This window comes from Antechinus flavipes, chromosome 5, assembly GCF_016432865.1.
Source record: "Antechinus flavipes isolate AdamAnt ecotype Samford, QLD, Australia chromosome 5, AdamAnt_v2, whole genome shotgun sequence".
In the NCBI taxonomy this organism is placed as follows: domain Eukaryota; kingdom Metazoa; phylum Chordata; class Mammalia; order Dasyuromorphia; family Dasyuridae; genus Antechinus; species Antechinus flavipes.
In genome coordinates this window covers 58,615,669-58,639,172 of record NC_067402.1, presented here as the reverse complement: position 1 = coordinate 58,639,172, position 23,504 = coordinate 58,615,669, and the positions used below count along the sequence as shown (strand labels likewise).

General features: G+C 35.0%; 1 protein-coding gene across 1 annotated transcript in view; it reads right to left on the bottom strand.

Annotated features, from left to right (window-relative positions):
• The window catches only part of SPAG6 (sperm associated antigen 6), a 77,451-nt gene that overhangs the window by 5,734 nt on the left and 48,213 nt on the right, over window positions 1-23,504 (bottom strand). The window contains exons 8-10 of the mRNA XM_052001411.1: window positions 22,955-23,146; window positions 11,616-11,732; window positions 5,765-5,910 (exon numbers count right to left, since the gene is read on the bottom strand). Of these exons, the coding sequence (XP_051857371.1) occupies window positions 5,765-5,910; window positions 11,616-11,732; window positions 22,955-23,146 (455 nt within the window). The remainder of the gene's footprint in view (window positions 1-5,764; window positions 5,911-11,615; window positions 11,733-22,954; window positions 23,147-23,504) is intronic.

The window sequence follows — 23,504 nt, the reverse complement described above, 5'->3', positions numbered from 1 at the left end:
ATTTGATAAAAATTGTCAAGAAAACCAAAAGGCAATTTGGCAGAAACTAGAGAAACTTTAAAAAGGAAGTTAGTTGGAACAGTGGATAGAACATAAGGCCTGGAGTTAGGAAGATCTGAGTTCAAAGCCAGCCTAGGATACGTACTAGCTGTGGGACCCAGAGGCCATTTAACCCCTATTTACCTCAATTCCTCATCTATAAAATGGGGTCTTTGAAAAAAGAAATGGAAAACCATTCCAGTAAATTTGCCAAGAAAATCCTTATGGACAACATCCATGAGGTCACATAAGAGTTGGAAAGGCCTAAACAAAACAAAGGCACAGACCATTATCTCATATCTTATACAAAGGTAAGTTCAAAATGGATAAATGATTTACTTATCAAGGATGATATCAAAAGTAAATTAGGAAAGCATGGAAAAATGTATCTGAAAAGATATATGGATAAGAAAAGAATTTATGACCAAACAAGATATAGAGATGATTATGAAAAGTAAAATAATTTTAAGTACATGGAATTAATCTTTGCACAAAACCAATTGTGTAAATTTAGAAGAAAAATAGGAAGCTGGGAAAAATTTGCTACAAGTTTCTCTGATAAAGGTCTCATTTCTCAAATATGTAGAGAACTAAGCAAAATTTACAAAAATAAGAGGCATTATCCCATTGATAAATGATCAAAGAGTATGAATTGGTAGAGTTGTCAACTAGTACAACTATTCTGGAGAAAAATTTAGAACTGTGCCCAAAGATCTATAAAGTTGTGTATACCCTTTGACCAAGCAATACCACTATTAGATCTGTATCTCTAAGAGACTGAAGAAAAAGGGAAAGGACCTATTTGTACAAAGTCATTTATAATAGCTCTTTTTCTGGTGACAAAGAATTGGAAATCAAGGGGATATCCATCAATTGAGGAATGACTAAACAAGTTGTGGATATAAGATTATGATAGAATACTATTCTGTAATATTTAGTAAATATATAATCATATAAAAATGACAAACAGAAGGGTTTTAGAAAAAAACCTTAAAAGACTTACATGCAAAAGTAAAATGAGCAGAACTAGAAGAACACTGTACAGAGTATTAGCAATGTTGAAATGATGATCTACTGTGAAAGACATAAACTACTCTGATTAAGACAGTGACCCAAGATATTCCAAAGAATTCATGATGGAAAAATGCTATCCACCCCCAAAGTTTTCTTTTGTGACATGGAAACATGTTTCACATGCATAACTGGAATCAAATACTTGTCTTTTCATGGTGGGAGGGAGAAAATTTAGAATTCAAAAAATTTTAAATGACTGTTAAATTCTTTTATGTGCAATTGGAAAATATTTAACAGTAAGAAATAATTTTTTAAAAGAAATTCATTGAAAAATTAGAATAAGTGGCTTTTTCCGCTCCAAGATCTGAAGAAAAAATTAGCTAGAAACACATGGGCAGTAAGAAAAGGGGCATACAAGAAAAGAGTACTACCATAAACAGAAATCAACAATTCTATGATAGCAAAAAATAGGAGAACAAATAAAAGATTGAAAAAAATAGAAGGAAATATAAAACATCTGCTATCAAAATGAAAGTGGAAAACGGGTCACAGATAAATTAAGGATCATCAGATATCCTAACCTTTAAAAATATTTTAATCTTAGGCATTATATTTCAAGAAATAAAAAATAAAAACTGCCTCAATCTATTAGAACCAATGGGCAAATAAAAAAAGAATGAATATACCAATCACATCCTGAAAGAGTACCTCTAGGGCAGAATGTCTCAGAAAAAAAAAAATCCAGAGTTTCCAGGCCAAAGAAACAAACATTACAAACAACTAGAAAGAAATAATTCAAGTTAGGAAATACAGTTAGGATCACACAAAACCTGGAAGCTTATTTAACAACTGTGAATAGATCTTAGAATACAGTGTTCTGAAAAAACAAAGCATAAAGGCTTATAACCAAGAATGGCTTATCCTGCAAAGTTGAATATAATCCTGAGGAAGAAAAATGGATCTTCAAGCATTCCTGACCAGAAAATATCTATAAAGTGAGTAGAAACTTTGAAATGTAAATGCATCAAAAGAAACTAGAAAGATAAACTTATTTGAAAAATTTGAAGTGACTATACAATGAGGAAATGCTAATGTTGTAATATGTGGAGAAGAAGTGTCCATTCAGATCCATAATGTCTTCAAAGGACTTTGGGGGAATCATATAGGAGAGGATAAGTTCTTTTCAGATGGTTTTAAGAGAAGGTCATTGAAACATTTTGTTTTAAACACATGAAAGAAAACATAAGTAAATTCAAAAGGAAGCAATGACAAGCAGGACAGTTTTTGAAAGTAATAAACTTTTTTCTATATCTTCAGTTATATGGAATAAGGAATCATAATTTCATATACAAATCTAACATTCTAATTTGTATGAGTAAATGTTGATTTTAGTGAAGTTTTGTTTTTTGTTTTGTTTTGTTTGCTTAGGACAAAATAAAGTTATTTTAAAAGGTGGAGGAATGTTAGGGAGAAAGTCCTTATTGTCTTTCATAATTCTTCAGTTTTTAATCTGTTTGAAGGACAAGTATATGGGATAGAAATTATTTTAGTTAAGCACAGTTGAGAAACTGGATTTATCTACATTATGTAGAAATATATGAGAGTTCATAATTGATTTCTAAATGTTAGCTGTAAAATCTTTTTTCTGTTGTCAAATATTCGCAAGCATTGCCTAATTGCACAAATACAAGAACACTGAATTTTCTGATTTGGCCACTTTAATAATAAAATTTTCAGATATCTATAAATGGCATTTAGCAAACTTTATTCTGAAAGAATTTGATGATCAGCAATTAGTTAACAGATAGCAAATAAGTAAATATCCAGAAGTCATTCCAGCTCAAAGCAAAGGAGACATTAATGATATGCAATAGTCCGTTGTTAAAAAGTCCCAGATTAAATTCTGCCTTGCCAGAATCATCACTTTTTCCACTAAGATCTTTCTTTCCAAATTAGTATCGTAAGGAGACTTTTTCCATTTTTTAATGTCCATTTATGTTTTTCCCAAAAATTATGTTTATATTTATTTTTATATAGGCATCTAGTTGGTACAGTGGATAGAATACTGGATCTGGAATCAGGAAGACATGACTACAAATCATTCCTCAGACACTTAGCTGTGTGACTCTGGACAAACAATTTAACCTCTATTTGCTTTTGTTTTCTCACCTGTAACATGGGGATAATAACAACACTTATCTTCCCAGAGTTGTGGTGAACATCAAGTGAAATTGTAATTGTAAAGCAGTTAGTACAGTTCTTAGCATGTAGTAGGCACTGTGTTAGTTTTATCCAGTAGTAGTAGTAGTAGAAATAGGAAGGAGAGGAAGAGGGGCAGCAGCAGCAGCAGCAGCAGTGTAATTATAGTAGTAGTAAGCCACATTGAAGAACAACTGGCTTGGGGGGGTGAGTTGTTATTTTTGGTCCCAGTTTGCAAAACAGCAGCATTTCTAAGGGCTTCAGAAACATGTACTATTCTTAATGATAACAATTTCTTAATTTTTCTCTTCAACAGCTGTTTCAACATTTTACTCCTTGCTCCTTTAAGTTAAACTCAAAAAAAGATTTGTACTCAGAAAAACTGGCAGTGTTCATCACTTGTTCTTAAAGAATAAGAAAGATCTTTGCAGATCACCGACCCTTGTGCTAAGAGAATTATCTTGTGAGCCAGAAGATCTCAATTCATACACTGGCTCTGCTAGTTTACTATTCCTATGATCCAGTGTGAATCACAAAATCTTTACTTCATTTCCTCATTAGAAAAAGAAGATTGTATTAGACAGCCTCTAAGGTTCACTCTCAAGCTCTCAATCTATGATTTATGATAAGATTAATAAATCATGTTCATATTACTGAAAACTGAAAATTATTGAAAATTGAAATTATTGAAAAAATTATTGAATATTATTGAAAAATGGTTTTTTTAATGAGACCTGTGATTCTACTGATTTAGAGATTTGCTATTCAGGAATTCTTCCTACCAGTACAGATTGGTGCCTGGTTTTCCCCTATGAAAGAATTCAAGGCACTCCACATGCACTCTACTCAGTGGAATCCTCAAAAATCCATAATTGCATTTGCTCTTTAAAAATTTACATTTTTATATTTATATTATATTATTTTTTATATTTTTAAAATTGTAGATCTTGGAGGGACTAGAACCTAGGCTTTCTATCTCTTGGGCTAGCTCCATTTCCATTATATTATGTTACCCCTCCTTAAATATCTATCAGTTGTTATTATTAGTTCCACCTGTGACATAAACAAATTTGTGTGGCTTTGGACAAGTCATTTACTTTCTCAGAGACTCAAATACTCCGAGATTATAAATTGTAGAATAGTTGCCAATATACAATGATAAAAGGAGTTTCCTCACTAAAGAGCTCTCTACACCAATGAAATCACAGTCTGGACCAAAACAAACAAACAAACAAATCCTGGCAAGCTTTTATTCCGAATGGATATTGATAAATGCATACGAAATAAGGCTTAGAGTTAAAAAGACCTAGGTATAAGTCAATTAGTCAATCAATAGCCTCTGTTAAATGTCTTTCAGGCACATGGTAGACCTGCTCCAGAGGCCCAGGCAATCCCTAAGGCACTATATCACAGAGGAAGTGTTTATTGATAGAGGAAGTTTTTATAGAAGTTCTTACACTGACTCAAATTACAAATTTGGACTGAAAAAAAGGTTTTGGCACAGAATACTTTTCATGACCATAAATTCATAAATCTCTTTATCTTTGTTCTCATTTATTTTGTATTCATTGATTCCTCTTGGGCTTTGGAAAGCCAAAAAATTTCACCACTAAGGTTAAGGTGTAATTCTCATCTATCAACTTCCTTTTCTTCATTTTCCTGTTGACAACAAGTATTTTATTTCTAATGCTCATTTACTTTTTTACTCTGAATTCAGAGTATTCCACACATAGAGAATTCTACTCAATGGAACCCTCCAAAATTCATAATTTGCTCTTTGGGAATGACAAGCAATATATGATGGTGTAGAAATCAAATCATAATACTGAGGATAATTTTTGCTGCTATTAAAATCAATGTTATCCTAAACTAAATAAGTTTAGGATAAACTAAGCAAATTATAAATAATTATTACTAATAACAAATTGGAAGGGTAAATATTATATTACATTTACATTAATGTATAAAAAACTTTCTGCTACATTATTCTAGGTATTCTCCACATAGTCAATAGCATTATTTAATTTCTTGGCTCCTAAATAGTAGGTCTGTTCTTTTCTACACTCTGCATCTCTTTTCTACTTGCAAAGCTCCCTTTGAAGTCAATATGAGCATTATGCAGAGAAGAGATATGCAGAGCAAAGAGAAAAATGAATTTATATATCATGGGTCTTTTGCAACCAGACATTCAAAATTTAAGGCAGTTTAAACTGAACCTACTCTGTATTTTATTAATTTAATTTGCATCATACGTCTGGGATAGTGTTTATGGAATGCATACTAAATGAGCAAAGTACTGTTTCAATAGGTATGTGTCCACACTGACTGGTGAATGATTTTTAATGAAAATATTTTTGACAAAAAAAAGAAGGGGTAGAAGAGAAAAGAAATGCATACACAGATCTCATGCAACATCAAATTCCCCAAATGGAAGCAGTGAATAAAAAATCTCAGTCTGAAAAAAGCCTAACAATATTGCGATTGTGAATAATCAGTAGTTCATTTTTCCTACCTTACTATTTCTTCTGGGTAACAATTGTTAATATTGTTAATGTATTCTTGAAGAAGTGATCCAGGTTCTGCCTTTATCTCTTGAACCTTTTTAAGACCACCACTTGTGACAAAAAGTCGCCGTGCTTTGCTGTCATGGGGCAGCACCTAGAAAAAGATGGGATAAAATTAAAATGGAAGCTCTTCTTTTACAGGATCTTTAAACAATATTAGGTCATAACTATGTCCAGTGTTCAGAATGAAGTAAAAATAAAGTTAGAATCAAAATGCCTATGGCATAATGAGACTAATCTTGCTGATAAGATTTTTCTTTTTTAAAATTTTTATTTCATTAAATATTTCCCACATTTAAAAAAAAATAACATTTTTTTAAAATTTGAGTTCAAATTTTCTCCCTCCCTCCTTTCTCCCACCCCTTGAGAAGACAATCTATTGGTTACACCTGTGGAACCATGCAAAAATATTTCCATATTTTGATAAGATCTTTAAATATTTTACTTTCCTTAATTACATGTAAAAACAATTTTCACATTCATTTAAAAATTTTTTTGAGTTCCAGAATTTCTTCCTTTCTCCCTTCCTGAGACAATAAGCAATCTGATATAGGTTAAGTATGCGCAATCATGTAAAATGTATTTCCATATTAGTCATTTTGTAGAAGAAAACTCAGACCAAAAAAAAAAAAAAAAGGAACAAAGAAAATAAAAATTTTAAATTAGCTTCAATTTGCATTCAGATTCCATCATTTCTCTGGAGGCAGATTGCATTGTACGCAGTGGTCTCCTGGTTCTGCTCACTTCCCTCTGCATCAATTCATAAGTTTTTCCAGGTTTTTTCTGGAATCGCCCTGCTCCTCATTTCTTACAGAACAATAGTATTTCATCACAATCATATGCTACAACTTAAAAAAATATATCAATAAAAAGGAATGGGGGAACACTGCCTTCTTAGGACAAAAACATGTCACTCAAATTGCTCCCAGAAAAAAAGTCATTTAATCCCAGTTATATAGAAGAAAATCAAACATTTTTGGTGCCTATTTATAGGTTTCTTGTAAATTCAAATATTCTTGATTATCTGCTTTTCACTGAATGAAAATCTAGTCTTGGAATGAAAAGGATTTCTGTTCTTATGGGTGTGCATTCAGAGAAGGGAGGTATGTATCCATCTCTGCACTTTCTCCCTCTTCCTCTCCTGAACAGAATGCTTCATCAGTGACTCATGCAAAGCTACCCATCTTCCTTCCACAACTCTACCAAGCAAAAAACCACAAGGTCATTTCTGACTCAGATCTGCCCTTTATTCTGTCTTGGTTGTAGGTGCCACTGCACATTTGGCTGCTTTTTTTATCTTAACGTTGCTTAAAGTCTCTGCAATGAGTTAGATGGACAGCAATAGGTCATATAACCATCCCGGTGGTTAGGGGGCCTGCTTTGATTTCTTCTGCAAAGCAGCTATCAATATTCATTATTCTAGCCTTTCCCTAAGTAACATGACCCGGCTTCCCAGTTTAAAAGTCAGCTACACTTCTGATGTCAAATCCTACGGACGGGTGGCTTGGATCTATCAGAACCATCGGAATCATAAGCATCCGGCAAGGAAATGAGGAGAATGTCTAGAACGAGGGAGGCAATGTTGCACCCCAGCCCCCTAGTTGGATCCCATCTGGAGCATGGCATCCAGGTTTGGGAACCAGCCCATAAGATGACTACTTAACCAAGATGATGAGGGGATTCAAGATAACACATGCAAAGGAAGGGTGAAGGAACTGGACAGCTTTAACCTAGAGGGAAAAAGGGAAAATTAGGGACTGACTGCTCCTGTCTTGAAATATTTGAAGAGCTACCATGATCAATAAATGAGCACTTAGACTCATTCTGGTTGATCTCAGAAGATAGAAATAAGAACAATGGGCAGGAGGCAGAGGAATGCAAATTTCGACTCATAAACTAGGAATCAAATTGGCTGCTTTGGGAGGTACTGAGTTCCCAAGCACTGAAGGTCTTCAAGGACACAATAGAAGACTGTTCTAGATCTTTTGTGATTCTTGGTTCTCTTCCAACCCATCTTATTGTTTTTGTCCTAATCTCTCCATGAATCATCAGCCAAGTCCATTCTTCCAACTGTAAATATACCCTAAAGCTCTATTCTGGGCTTTTGGTAAATTCTCTCTCTCCTCTTTCTCCGTCTCTCTCTTCTCTGTCTCCGTCTCTCTCTCTCCCTCCTTTCCTCTCCCCTCTTCTCCCCTCCCCAAGTGATTAAATTATCATGTCTATATACTTAACTCAAAGTCTCAACCCATATCTAACCCGAGTTTTTATTCTCAAATCCAGGATGTCTGTGATACTGGCAGCACCATCACCAGATCCTTATTGGATTCCTTATTTCAGACCAGATGTCCTTTAGACAGCTTCAATTCAACATGTCTTTTAAAAATACTTCATTATTTTGCTCTCAAAATCCATCCCTCTTTTAGCCTCCCCCTTTTCTGTCAAAACCAGCATTCTTACAGCACAGGTTCAAAGTCCCAGAGTCATTTTCAGTTCCTTATTGTCCTTCATCCAACACATCCGATCACTTGCCAAGCTTGTCAGTATTACACCCCTCACGTCCATCCTCACTTCCCTACTCATTGTCTATTATCTGGACTAGCCTTTTCTGTGCTCTCCTTTCAGCCACACTCCTCCCTATGTCATGAAATAGTTGAGTGCTGGACCAGGGGTCAAGAGGACTTGTCCTGGGGGCAGCTGGGTGATATAGTGCATAGAGCACCAGCCCTGAAGTCAGGAGGACCTGAGTTCAAATCTGCCCTCAGATACTTAACACTGCCTAGCTGTGTGACCCCGGGCAAGTCACTTAACCTCAAGTGCCTCAGCTTCAGCTTCAGACATTTGCCATTTGTTTGACTCTGGCCAAGTCACTTAACCTGTTTGTCTCATTTTCCTTAACTATAAAATGGGAATCATAATAACATCACCCTTCTAGGGTTGTGGTGAGCATCAAATGAGTTATCTGTAAAATATTAGGCACAGGGCCCGCCATGTAGAAAATGCTTAATAAATGCTTGTTTCCTTCCCTATAAATGTTATTCCTTAAAATGGTCCTTCCCAAAGTGTGGTCCAGAGCATCCTGGGGGTCTCTGAAACTCACTCAGAGGATCTATACAGTCAAAATTATTTTTTTTTATTTCCAATATAGTAAATATCTAGAAAAATAACCCACATAAACAAAAACTCTTTGAACAGATCCTCAATAATTTTAATAGTATAAAGAGATACTGAGAACAAAAGTTTAAGAACCACTGCCTTAATTTATTATTTTACATATGCCTCCTAACTGGTCTCCCAGTTCTCTCTCACATTTCTAATCAATCTTTCACACAATTGCCCAAGTGATATTCCTAAAGCACAGTTCTGTTGCTTCACTTCTGTTTTCTTTTTTTTTTTAATTTAATTTTTATTTAATAATTACTTTATATTGACACTTGTTTTTGTTCTGATTTTTTTTTCCCTCCCTCCCTCCACCCCCTCCCCTAGATGGCAAGCAGTCCTTTATATGTTGGATATGTTGCAGTATATTCTAGATACAATATATGTTTGCAGAACTGAACAGTTCTCTTGTTGCATAGGGAGAATTGGATTCAGAAGGTATAAATAACCCGGGAAGAAAAACAAAAATGCAGATAGTTCACATTCGTTTCCCAGTGTTCTTTCTTTGGGTGTAGCTGCTTTTGTCCGTCATTTATCAATTGAAACTCAGGTCTCTTTGTCAAAGAAATCCACTTCCATCAAAATATGTCCTCATACAATATCGTTGTCGAAGTGTATAATGATCTCCTGGTTCTGCTCATTTCACTTAGCATCAGTTCATGTAAGTCTCGCCAGTCCTCTCTGTATTCATCCTGCTGGTCATTTCTTACAGAACAATAATATTCCATAACATTCATATACCACAATTTACCCAGCCATTCTCCAATTGATGGGCATCCATTCATTTTCCAGTTTCTAGCCACTACAAACAGGGCTGCCACAAACATTTTGGCACATACAGGTCCCTTTCCCTTCTTTAGTATTTCTTTGGGATATAAGCCCAATAGAAACACTGCTGGATCAAAGGGTATGCACAATTTGATAATTTTTGGGGCATAATTCCAGATTGCTCTCCAGAATGGTTGGATTCGTTTCACTTCTGTTTTCAATAAACTCTAGTAGTTCCCTACTATTTCTAGGATCAAGTACAAAGACCTTTATTTGATATTTTGAGCCTTTTACAATGTGGCCCCAATCTGCCTTTCTGGTTTTACTATATATTGTTCCTCTTCATGCACTCTTCAGTTCTTCCTGATATTCTTTGCACACAAAATTCCATCTCCTACTTCCTTGCCTTTATAGAAGCTGTGTCTCATGCCTGAAATTCTTTCCTTCTTCACTTTTGCTTCTCGCCATAGATTGCTTCATTTCTTTCAAAGCTCAGCTCTAACTGCACAACGTATTTAAAACTGTCATGTATACAGTGGGTGGATGTGTCTTACATAAAGCACTTACTTTGTATATGCTTATATATGTACATCTTGTCTCCCTCCCTCACAAAGGAATGTAAGTGTATTGAGGGCAGGAATTTTTATTTGTGACTCTGTATCCCTAACACTATGCCTGGAACATAAAAATAAAGGGAAATTTCTTTTATTTGTATATGTACTTATTCCCTGAGAAAACTAGAAAATATTAGACTACTCTTCAACAAGGAGATAATCCAGTCCAATTCCAATGATGTTGTGATGAAGAGAGCCATCTACACCCAGAGAGAGGACTGTGGGAACTGAATGTGGATCACAACATAGCATTTTCATTCTTTTTGTCATGTGCTTGTATTTTACTTTCTCATTTTTTGCCCTGTTCAATTTGATTTTTCTTGTGCAGCAAGATAATTGTATAAATATGTATGCATATATTGGATTAAACATATAGTTCTACCCTGTTAAAAAAGTTAAAGATTAAGAAAAATAAATCCCACTTGCTCTTAAGTATTATCCTGCTGATGAATTGCTGTGATCTCTTTGCTAATATTTTATTAAAATTTTGCAACAATATTAACACAAATGTTAGAGTAGCTCTGGCAAAATATAGCGATGAATAAAGAGTAATTTAGGGATTAGGTATTAGTTTCATTTTTCTATCTTTATATCACATATTACACATATTTGACAGATAACTGCTAATAAAAAAAGTCCCTCACTAATACACTATTGGTGAAATTGTGGACTGATCTAACCATTCTGAAAAGCAATTTGGAACTATTCCCAAAGGGCTATCAAATTGTGCATGCCCTTTGCCCTTTGACTGGGCTTATATCCCAAAGAGATCTTAAATGAGGGAAAAGGACTTACATGTGTAAAAATGTTTGTAGCAGCCCTTTGTGTAGTGGCCAGAAACTGGAAACTGAGTGGATGCCCATCAGTTGGGGAATAGCTGAATAAGTTATGGTTTATGAGTGTTATGGAATATTATTGTTCTATAAGAAATGATCATGAGGATGATTTCAGAGAAGCCTGGAGAGATTCACATGAACTGATGCTGAGTGAAATGAGCAGAACTAGGACATCATTGCACACAGTAGCAGCAACATTATACAGTGATTCTGATGGACGTGGACTTTTCAACAATTAGATGATTCAAGCTAGTTCCAATGATCTTTGGTAAATGTTGAAAATATATTTTGAAAATAAAAAGCTATTATAAAAAAATTAAGTCCTTTAGTTAATGAAAGTAAATATTAATTCAGTTGAGAAAACAAGTTAACACAATGAATCCTTTTCTGCTTTCAACTGCAAGTAAGAAGAGATTTTTGCTTACCTTACTGAACTGTCCAACCACATGTTTCAAAATGTTTGGAGGAGCATCATATAGGAATGGTTCAAGGGCTGGTAGATATGTGCATTTTTGGAGAATATTTTTAATAGCTTTTTTACTCTGTTGAGGTAGAAAGCAAACATAAACAGTAAGCAATCAATGAAATTTCAACAAGAATTCAAGTCTTACATAGCTTTTTTCAACAATGAGATGATTCAGGTCAATTCCAATAGATTTGTGTGGAGAGAGCCATCTGGATTCAGAGGGAGGACCATGGGGACTTAATGTGGATCACAACATAATATTTTCACCTTTTTTGTTGTTTGCTTGCTTTTTGTTTTTTCTCATTTTTTTCTTTTTGATCTCATTTTTCTTGTGCAGCATGATGATTGTGGAAATATGTATAGAAAAATTGAACATATTTAAACATATATTGGATTACTTGTCTAGGGAAGAGGTGGGAGGAAGAGATAGAGAAAAAATTTGGAACAAGATTTTGCAAGAGTGAGTGTTGAAAACTATCTTTGCATATGTTTTGAAAATAAAAAGCTATTATTTGGGAAAAAAAAAAGAATTCTTGTCTTATATTCCCAGAATTTGAAAATGAGATCAATTTCTTGGTCTAATCTGAAGTTGTGTTTTATTTTTTTTTAAATAACAGATTTCAGGGTGAAGTATGAATTATATTGGATTAATTTAACATGAAATTATCTGACCAATTTCTTTCTTGTTAAATTTTAAACTCAGTGACAGAGTGAGCTCAAAATATCTATAAGGAAAGAGACTGTGAATTGCAAGTGGCTAAAAAAAATAGGATGGAGACCGAACATGGATCAAAACATAGTATTTTCACTTTTTTGTTGTTGTTTGCTTGGGTTTTTCCTTTCTCATTTTTTCTCTTTTGATCTGATTTTTCTTGCACAGCCTGAGAATATGGAAATATATTCGGAAGAACTGCACATGCTTAACCTATATTGGATTGCCTGCTATTTTGGGGAGGAGGACAAAGAAGGGCGAGGGAGAAAAACTTGGAACACAAGATTTTGTAAAGGTGAACATTGAAAACTATCTTTGCATGAATTTAGAAAATTAAAATGCTATTAAAAATAGGAAGTAATCAATCCTATTCCTGACAAGGTAAGGGATATGAGAAAAAAGTAACTTAGAATTCCACAACAAGAAAATGATCAGTCATTCCATTTTCTCTAGAGGAATTAATGATTTAAAAATCCTACGTGTACACACTGGGCAAAGTTTCACTGTATAGAAATAAAGTGTAAATTTGCAGATACATTTATATCATGAATAAAATGTAGAAACCTGCCTCATTTTATTCAACAATTCAAAAAATATTTACTGAATAGTACAAAAAACCAAGATAAGCAGTGAGGAGCAAGCAGTGTACACAAGCCAAGAGAGTAGAAGAGATTAGGAAACAGAAGACTGAATGCAAATTCTCATTCTCCTTGCTATTGAGTGACAGGACAACTTTGGGCAAGTAGCAGTTTCCACATTTGCAAAATAAATGGGTTGGCCTAGATGCTCCAAAAACTCTTCCAAGTCCAGATCCATAGTCTAGATCAGGGTTTCTTAAACTTTTTCTCCTTGTGACCTTTTTTAACTAAAGAAAATTTTATATGACTCCTGGTATATAGGTATATAAAACAGGAATACAAATCAAAAATTTACTGATGATAAATCACAAAGTAATTTACTTCAAAGCAATTCTTTGGTAGATACATAATTTTATCATGTGTTAAAGATGAAAGAAAATTTGCATACTAATGAGATGGATGGCTTATTTATTTTTTTATGAAGAATTAAATCTTGGGGGAAAGTTTGATACCTTTTACTGTTACCAATTTTTTGTGACCCCCCCACATTCAGATGGGATTGCAACCCCCAGTTTAAGAAGCTTTGCTAGAACATGAGGAGTCCCAAAATTATGATTTATTATCAATAAATGTTTGGTTTGTATATCTATTTTATATACTTATATAACCAGAGTCATGTAAAAGTTTCTTGGGTGGAAAAGGGCCACAAGTAAAAAAAGTTTAAGAGGCCCTGCTCTGGAATGTCAAGGTAAAGAACCCCACAGTCCCTGCCTACAAGAAATTATCACCTACTGCGAAGGAATAGAGTCTGCACATGGAGAAAGTATTTTCACAGTCATCATGCTGCAAGAGAAAAATCAGCTCAAAAAGGGGAAAAAATGAGAAAGGAAAGTACTATGTACTAGGTACTGTGCTGAGTGCCTTACAATTATTATCTTATTTGATCCTCACAACAAAACTTTCAGGGTAGGTGCTATTATTATCTTCATTTTACAGATAAGGGAATAAATGCAGACAGCAGTTTAGTGACTTGTCCTAGGTCAACACAGCTAGTAAAAGTCTGGGGTTGGATCTGAATTCAGATCTTCCTGACTCCAGGCCTGGATTCTACTTTATCACCTAGTCATGTCTCACCTGAATGCCAAAAGTCAAGATTGCTTTTGCCTAGAGATATTGAAAACCTTCAGCTAATTCTTGGGAATAATTACCCACAAAACAGAGAAGCTCTGTTCCAGCCATTCTGGGGAGCAGTTTGGAACTACCTCCACTAGGTCTGCATCCCAAAGAGAGCACAGAAAAGGGAAAAAGCCACACACAGGCAAAAATAAGTATAGCAGCTCTTTTTATGATGGTGGATTGGAGGAGGATGGAAATTGAGGAGATGCCCACCAATTGGGGAACAGCTAAACAAATTGTGATGGAAGATAGTAATGGAATACTGTAAGAAATAACAAGCAGGATGATTTCGGAAAAAACCTGGAAAGACCTACACAAACTGATGCAAAGTGAAGTGAGCAGAACCAAGAGCACATTGTATACAGTAATAGTATTGTGTGATGATCAACTGTGAATGACATAGCTATTCTCAGCAACATAGTGATCTAAGACCATCCAGAAGGACTCATGATGAAAAATGCTATCCATCTCCAGAAAAAGAACTGATGAAGTCTGATTTCAGTTTGAAGCATGCTATTTTTCACTTCATTGCTTTAGGGTTTTTTTTTCCTTTTGTTCTGTTTCTTCTTTCATAACCTGACTACTTTTTTACATAATTGCACATATATAACCACTATCTAATTACTTGCCATCTTAAGGAAGGGGAGGTAAAGGAAGGAGGAAGAAAATTTGGAACTCAAATTTTTAAAAAATAGAATGTTAAAAATTGTCTTTGCATGTAATTTGAAAAAAAATAAAATATTATTAAAGAAAAACAGTAACAGGGAAATGGCTCAAGTGAATAGAGTGCCATGTCTGAAATCAGAAAGACTTACTTTCCTGCCTTCAAATCTCTCCTCAAAAATTTGCCCTGAGACACTAATACATTATTGGTGGAATTGTGAATACATCCAACCATTCTGGAGAGCAATTTGGAACTGTGCTTAAAAAGTTATCAAACTGTGCATACCCTTTGATCCAGCAGTGTTTCTACTGGGCTTATATCCCAAAGAAATATTGAAGAAGGGAAAGGGACCTGTATGTGCCAAAATGTTTGTGGCAGCCCTGTTTGTAGTAGCTAGAAACTGGAAATTAAATAGATTCCCATCAATTGGAGAATGGCTGAATAAATTGTGGTATATGAATGTTATGGAATATCATTGTTCAGTAAGAAATGACCAGCAGGAGGATTTCAGAAAGTCCTGGAGAGACTTACACAAACTGATGCTGAGTGAAATGAGCAGGACCAGGAGATCATTATATACTTCAACAACAATACTATATGATGACCAATTCTGATGGACGTGGCCCTCTTCAAGAATGAGATGAACCAAATCAGTTCCAATGGCGCAGAAGTGAACTAAACCAGTTACGCCCAGTGAAAGAACTCTGGGAGATGACTAAGAACCATTACATTGAATTCCCAATCCCTATATTTTCGCCTGCCTGCATTTTGGATTTCCTTCACAGGCTAATTGTACAATATTTCAGAGTTTGATTCTTTTTCTACAGCAAAATAATGGTTTGGTCATGTATACTTATTGTGTATCTAATTTATATGTTAATATATTTAACATCTCTTGGTCTACCTGCCATCTGGGGGAAGGGATGGAAAGAAGGAGGGGAAAAATTGGAACAAAAGGTTCGGCAATTGTCAATGCTGTAAAATTACCCATACATATAACTTGTAAATAAAAAGCTATTTAAAAAGTTAAAAAAAAATTTGCCCTGAGTTTAAAACTACATGACCCTGGAAAAGTTACTTAAACCTGTTTGTCTCAGTTCTCTCACCTTCCAAATGAGTTGAAGAAGAAAATGGCAAACCACTCCAGTGTCCCTGCCAAAAACAAACCAATCAACCAACCCACCCAAGTAGGATCATAAAGTGTGGAGCATCTGCAAATATACATCTTTCTTCCCTGAAACTTGTTATATAGACACAACAATAGAAACATATCCCAAACATTTCTCACAATTCCTTATTCTTCAAGATACTTTTCATTCAAGTATGACTAGAAACAGTCAATGTGTGATTAATACATGTTAAATTTGTAAAAACAAACCAAAAAACCCTGCCCTTTGACCTCCAGCCATAGCTATGACTTGCAATGGTAGTCACTGCTGTAGTTCAGTCTCCTGACACCACATACAAGCATCCCTGCCCTGTTCTCACTGATTAATGCCACATGGCACTGTGCCTCCAAACTCCAGGTATTCTCTTTAATGTTTGGTTTGGGGCTTCAGTGTGTCCTTAAAGAATGTATTCTGGTCCATCTGCTTATAGTTAGTCACTCAGTTTCAGTCCATAGCACAAGCAGGCCCTTGGGTATTCGGTTTCCACTTGGGTTCTCGGTATATCATAGTTAATAATAATGGCTAACATTCAAGTAATGGTTTGGTGTTTTTTTTTTTCACTTCAAGTTCTAATTTGCTTCTTGACTAGTCTTCTAATGCAGTTTATCATTAGTTTTCTATAGGTAACGCAGATACCTAACTAAATAATTAGCTAACATTCATGTAGTATTTTAAGATTCACAAGCTTTCTGTGCATTCTCTCATCTGATTTGTACAGTCTGGAAGATTCAATCTCTAGGATGCACTAATTCAATACTAGGAATTTTCCCTCTGAGATCTTATTAGTGATACTTTCATTTAACAATAATTACGACTTACAAGTGATACACATTTGAATTTTAAGAAGTTATATGTGATGAAGATAAGGACATATATTGACTTTTTCTAGAGGGTTGGAGGAGTAAACAATATTTTGCATATTTATCCTCATGTACTCTTCCCCAAAATTATATTGAATAAAATCTTAGCCATCATATATAGTTCTATTGCTTTCTAATAAAGTTTGCATTAATATGAAATCAATATCAAAACAAGTAATCATACCAGCATGAGAAATTTAAGACTCTTAGAAACCATGAAAGATTTTTTAAAAGAACTAATGTAGGTACTAATTTAAGAATGCAAGAAAACAAGCATTTATTAAGTACCTACTAAGTGTCGGCCACTGTGCTCAGTGTTTTAAAATACTTCATTTGATCATCATAACATTAGGAAGATAATGTGTTTGGTGAGTATCTCTAGAGTTATTTACATAAGTCTCACCACCAACAGACTCTCCTCCTTTGATGTAGACATCAAAAAAAATTATCAAATAATCAATTCATTTTTAAAAATCATTCCTGTTATAAAATTGAACTACCTATTGATCTTACATAAGGTATTTTCCATTTTTTAATGCAATTAGTAGCATTAAGTCAAATTAAATGCTTGAATTTCACAGCAGAGTTATGGATTCAGTCATTACCCTACCTATTTCTAACACCTATAGTGAGGGATAACTTCTGTTTTAATAACAAATTGCTGTAGTGAAAAGAACTCTGGGCTTTTTCTGTCAAAACTTAGAATAAGCAGATGATATATATTTAGAAACCCTGTTTTTACTTTTAAACAGCCTCCACGATAAGAGCATCAATTAATAAATTCAGCAAGTATAAATGATCAACATTAAATTATCAACATTTAATTAGAACTTGTTACCACTTCAAATGTTTTTGGCTTTGGTGAGATTTTTTTTCCATCACAGGGGAGGGTGGAGATAAAGTTATTAATTGCTGTTCTCATTAATTTCCTGTAAAATACTTGAAAGTGAGGGGAAAATGTTGCTGTCAGAAAGTTTCTATTTGCTCTGAGGTCAACCTAGTCTAAGTAAGGAGTGCTCTGGCCTCCCAAACAAGAGGGAAAGTCCCTAAAGCCAACAGTGTATTAGCAGACCACAAAATTATCTTAGAAGTAACTTCATAAATGAACTGGTAGCCAGAAATAATTGATACTGCCAAAATGGGATGATTGTGGTACTCGAAATCCAGATTAAAAAAAGAAAGAAAGAAAATTGAAATTACCTGAGTATTTCCAACAAGGTAAACCTTATGTCACAAAGATTAAATTTATAACTAACAGACACTGTTCTTTTGTTTACATCCAGGTTATCTGCTCTGAAATAAGACACAAAGCTAAGAGTAACACTGCTTGAAAATATACAAATTCTAAGACTCTGCCTGATGACTCTTCTAGGATCAGAATCAATTAGAAAGTGGTTACAGAAGCTGACATACCTTGGGGACAGAATGAACCTCAGCTTGACTTTATAATTTGAAACTTGCTGAAGATTAGCAAATGAGGAGCCTGGTTAGACAGTTCACAACTCTCCTGGATAACAATTTCCCAGGCTGAGCTGATGTCAAATCAAACAGACTTGAATGGGCATTTTGAGTTCTTTAAAACAACTCCTAAAAGAGCCCAAGGGCCATTAGGGGAAAAAAACAAGTCAGCAATATAATAAAAAATATTTGATTGGGCTTGTTGCCTTAGGAAAACTATTGGCAGGGTGAATGACTGATGAAGATGCCCTTTTTATATAGAATTTAATAGGCAATGTAGCACTATCTTAGTGGGTTGTATACAAGAGTTTTTAAAGATATAAACTAAAGTTAGTGTCATCTCTTAAAGATGATTATCAATCTTGATCCTCCTTTCTCCCTTCCCTCATACTTGTCACCATTTCATTTCTGAAACAAAATAAGTGAAAAGCTGTTAAAAGCCTACCTTAAGTCAATTCATTTTAACCAACATTATGGGCCTGGTATGTACCAGAAACTAGAGATTCAAAGCAAAAATAAGGAGTGCTCTGGTCCCCCAAAGAACTTACATTTTGTTGGGGACTACAAGAGATGCATAGGTAAATTAATGTAATCTAATTTGAGATCATCTAAATTGGGGCTGTTTTAATTCATCCACATGAATGAGATGAGAAATGGGAAATGGGTTGGGAGGAACAAAGAATAGTGTGGCTCCAACACGGATTATATCAGAGACAGCAATGGGTAATAAGGGTCCCAGAGAACAAATAATGAAGCAGACCGCCTCTCTCCGCAGGGCAGAGGGGATCTGTGTGGGCAAACATTTCAGACACTGTCAGACATTGTTTAAGTGTTTTCCTTTCTTATAAGGAAGAGTTCAATTTAGGGAAAGTTGAATTGTCTATTCTGAGATGATGATTTAGAAGGAAGGATGGGGGAAGAGAGGAAGGACAGAGACAGACAGAAACATAGAAAGAGACAGAGAGACAGAGACAGAGATAGAGGGACAGAGACAGAAAGACAGAGAGATGGAGAAAGAGAGAGACAGACAGAAAGAGAGAGACAGAGACAGAGAGACAGAAACACAGAGAGAGACAGAGAGATAGGGACAGGAGCCAGAGACAGAGAGAAGACAGAGACAGAGATAGATACAGAAAGACAGAGAGAGAGAGAAAGAGACAGAGAGAGAGACAGAGACAGAGATACAGAAACACAGAGAGAGACAGAGAGGGACAGGAGACAGACAGAGACAGAGAGAAGACAGAGACAGATACAGAGAGACAGAGACAGAGACAGAGACAGAGACAGAGAAAGACAGAGAGACAGAGACAGAGAAAGACAGAGAGATGGAGGAAGAGAGAGAGAGACAGACAGACAGAAAGAGAGAGACAGAGACAGAGAGACAGAAACACAGAGAGAGACAGAGAGATAGGGACAGGAGCCAGAGACAGAGAGAAGACAGAGACAGAGATAGATACAGAAAGACAGAGAGAGAGAGAAAGAGACAGAGAGGGACAGGAGACAGACAGAGACAGAGAGAAGACAGAGACAGATACAGAGAGAGAGAGACAGAGACAGAGACAGAGAAAGACAGAGAGACAGAGACAGAGAGAGAGAGAAAGAGAGAGAGAGAGAGAGAGAGAGAGAGAGAGAGAAACCGACCAGAAAGGTAGGTTACAGCCAGAATGGGGCGATGGGACAGACATTAAATGTCAGACTAAGATGTTTATATTTTATCCTAGAGGCAGCAGTAAACCACTGAAAGTTTTGTTAGCAGAAATGTGACATGTGCCTTATGACAATTGTTTTGGCAGCTATGTGGGAAAGGGATTGGAGAAGGGGAGAAAACCTTTCAGTTCTGCTTCTTTCTTGGAATAAAAAGAAGGAGAAGTGAATAATTAGATTGTGGAGTGGTAAGTCACTGAACATCCTTAGGTCTTGGCTTTCTCATCTGTACAATGTGAAGGATCAGAATATTTCATAGAATCACAAAATATCAGAGCTGAAAACTTCAGGGGCATATAACAGCACTAGAAAAGCCTCATCAGCTCCTTCTGACAGCAACCATTCCGCTTATGAATAATTCTGAGGGTGATGAAGTTTGTCTCTCCATTAAGCCAAAATCTTCCATCCTGTGATTTTTCACTAATCCTCTCTAATTGTGCCCTCAGAGGTCAAGCAGAAACAAAGCATGTAACAGTCAGGTACCCAAAAGATAGCTATAATATCTTCTCTGGCTTTCTCCTTTTTTGGATAATCACTTCCTATATATCATGGTCCAAGAACTTTCACCATTATGGTGCCTTCTTCTGGATGCTCTCTTGCTTATCAATCTCCTTAAAAAAAAGTAGTGTTCAAAAAACAAATATAATATTCCAAGTGTGGTTTGGGAAGGCCAAATAATGGTAGAATGAATACTTCTCTAGTCCTAAACATTCTTCCCCTTTTAATTTGCCATATGACCATATTCATTTTTTACCGCTATGTCACATTGTTGACATATTGGGTTTGCAGTCCACTAAAACTAAGCATTGAAACTATTTCTAGTCATATGAAAAGGTGCTCCAATCACTATTAATCAGAGAAATTCAAATTAGGACAACTCTGAGATACCACTACACACCTCTCAGATTGGCTAGAATGACAGGGAAAGATAATGACAAATGTTGGAGATGTGGGAAAATTGGGACATTGATACATTGCTGGTGGAACTGTTATGGACTCAGCCATTCTGGAGAATAATTTGGAACTATGCCCAAAGAGTTATCAAACTATGCATACCCTTTGATCCAGTAGTGTTTCTATTGGGATTTTGTCCCAGAGAGATCTTAAAGGAGGAAAAAGGACCTAGATGTGCAAAAATGTTTGTGGCAGCTCTTTTTGTAGTGGCAAGAAACTGGGAACTGCCCAGCAGTTGAAGAATTGCTGGGTATATTATGGCATATGAATGTAAAGGAAGATTATTGTTCTGTAAGAAATGACCAGCAGGATGAATACAGAGAGGTTTGGAAAGACTTACACGAACTGATGTTGAGTGAAATGAGCAGAACCAGGAGATCATTGTACACTTCAACAACAACACTATAAGATGATCAATTCTGATGGATGTGGCTCTCTTCAACAATGAGATGATTCAAACCAGTTCCAATTGTTCAGTAATGAAGAGAGCCATTTACACGTAGAGGACTATGGGGACTGAGTGTGGACCACAATATAGCATTCTCACTTTTTTATTGTTTGCTTGCATTTTTGTTTTCCTTCTCAGGTTTTTTTTTCTTTCTAGATCTGATTTTTCTTGTGCAGCAAGATAACTATATAAATATGTATACATATATTGCATTTAAAATATACTTTAACATGTTTAATATGTATTGGACTACCTGCCTTCTAGGGGAGGGGGGAGGGGAAAAGGAGAGGAAAATTTGGAATACAAGGTTTTGCAAGGGTCAATGTTGAAAAATTACCCATACATTGTTTTGTAGATCAAAAGCTATAATAAAATAAATTTTTTAAAAAGGAAAATATTTCATCCCAAAATTACATGTATAAATGATTTTTAACATTTAAGTTTTGAGTTCCACAATCTATCCCTCCTCCTTTCTCTTCTTTCTGAGGCAGTAAGTTATACTTACTTAACTTAGTATAAGTTAAACATGTACAATATTTACTGTATTTTTAAATTATGATTTATTACATTTTGTGATCAAAACATTCTGGTTGAATACATTTATTTTATAATGCAAGTTAATGGGAAAATATTTAATATAGAGCTTTGCAGGTGATTTTCCAGGAATATATCTAACATTTAAACTGAGTTGTATATATATTGAATTTTCCTGCCTTTTTTTTTTAACTTTTAATTGCATAAAGCAATGAGGTTTTCAATGAATTCTAATCTACCTTTTTTGCTCTAGGCCACCAAAGCAAATTTTTTTGGCCTATGTAAACAGACTGAAATTCTATTCTTTCTGTCAAGTTTTATATAACATGTTCATTATTACCCTTTGCATATTACCCACGCATTCCATAAAAATTTTTAAAATTTCTTAAAGATATTAGATCTGTTGTGGTGGTCTGAGACATAAGGAAATATTGCAAAAATAATGATTATTCATATGTTTACCACGTATATTAAATTTCAAAGAGGAAATACTGTCAAAAAGAAAGACCTTTCATATAAATACAGGATTCTTAGAAAATTTAAAAGTGAACCAAGCAGAATCAAGTAAATGAATAACCCATTTTTAACAATGTTATTAATATTTATATTTCTAATGAATTTAGCTGATCTGTTCCGGACCATTGGTGTTTTTGAAATCTAAAATTGTGAAATAATGCAGGTATAAAAGCAAGATTAAAAATAATTTTAAAGGTTAATATGCCATTGTGAATCATTCTTACATTCCTGCCAATGTGCAAAATAGCCAGTCACTATCCTTCTTTAACCAAGCTTCAGAATATCTTCTTCTAACCAGTTAGTAATATTTCTAAAATCACATTAATTTAGCTTTTAGCTTGGAATTATAAATATTCAATTACATAAACCAGATGGTGATTATTTATTAACTCTACATAGTATTCCTATCAAAATATCAACATTGTAAAGCAACATATTTCTAAGCAACTAAAGTTAACAAATCCTTCCCCAAACACAATCACAAATAGTTAATCAAACCCTAGATGAATTGACCACAGTGCTTACTTTTATTTGAAGATCTTCGGAACTGTCTTGTGACATGTAGAGACTAAGTAAAATCGGCAAGGCATTTGTCACAGCCACAGCACGTGCATGCTCAGGAGTGTGTCTTCCAATCTGTCCTAAGGCCCAAGCAGCAGCCGCCTTAATATGATCTTCTGATTCTTCTGACAAGCAGACTGCCAACTGGGGCACTCCCTGCCGTGTGGATCAAAAGAGCAAGTGTTATGAATCTCGAGCAGGATTAAAGAGCCTTCTTTGGCTCTGAAACATTAGAAGAAATCATTTTAGTCTTGATCCCTTTCCCACTAAACGGCTCAGTAGATGAGCATATCACAGGGGCTGTCATTTTTGGAGTCAATAAAATGACTAGAACTAATTTACTTTAATTATCTGTAACAATCCAACTAAATGGAGAATAACTCTGCTAGATTCTTCAAATCAGCATTCATTTAATCAAACAACAGGCACCACAGACTAGATAGTAGATGAAATGAAACACTTTCAGAGTGACAAAGCCTGAAAATATTTAGGATTTCAAGATCTCTAGCTTAGC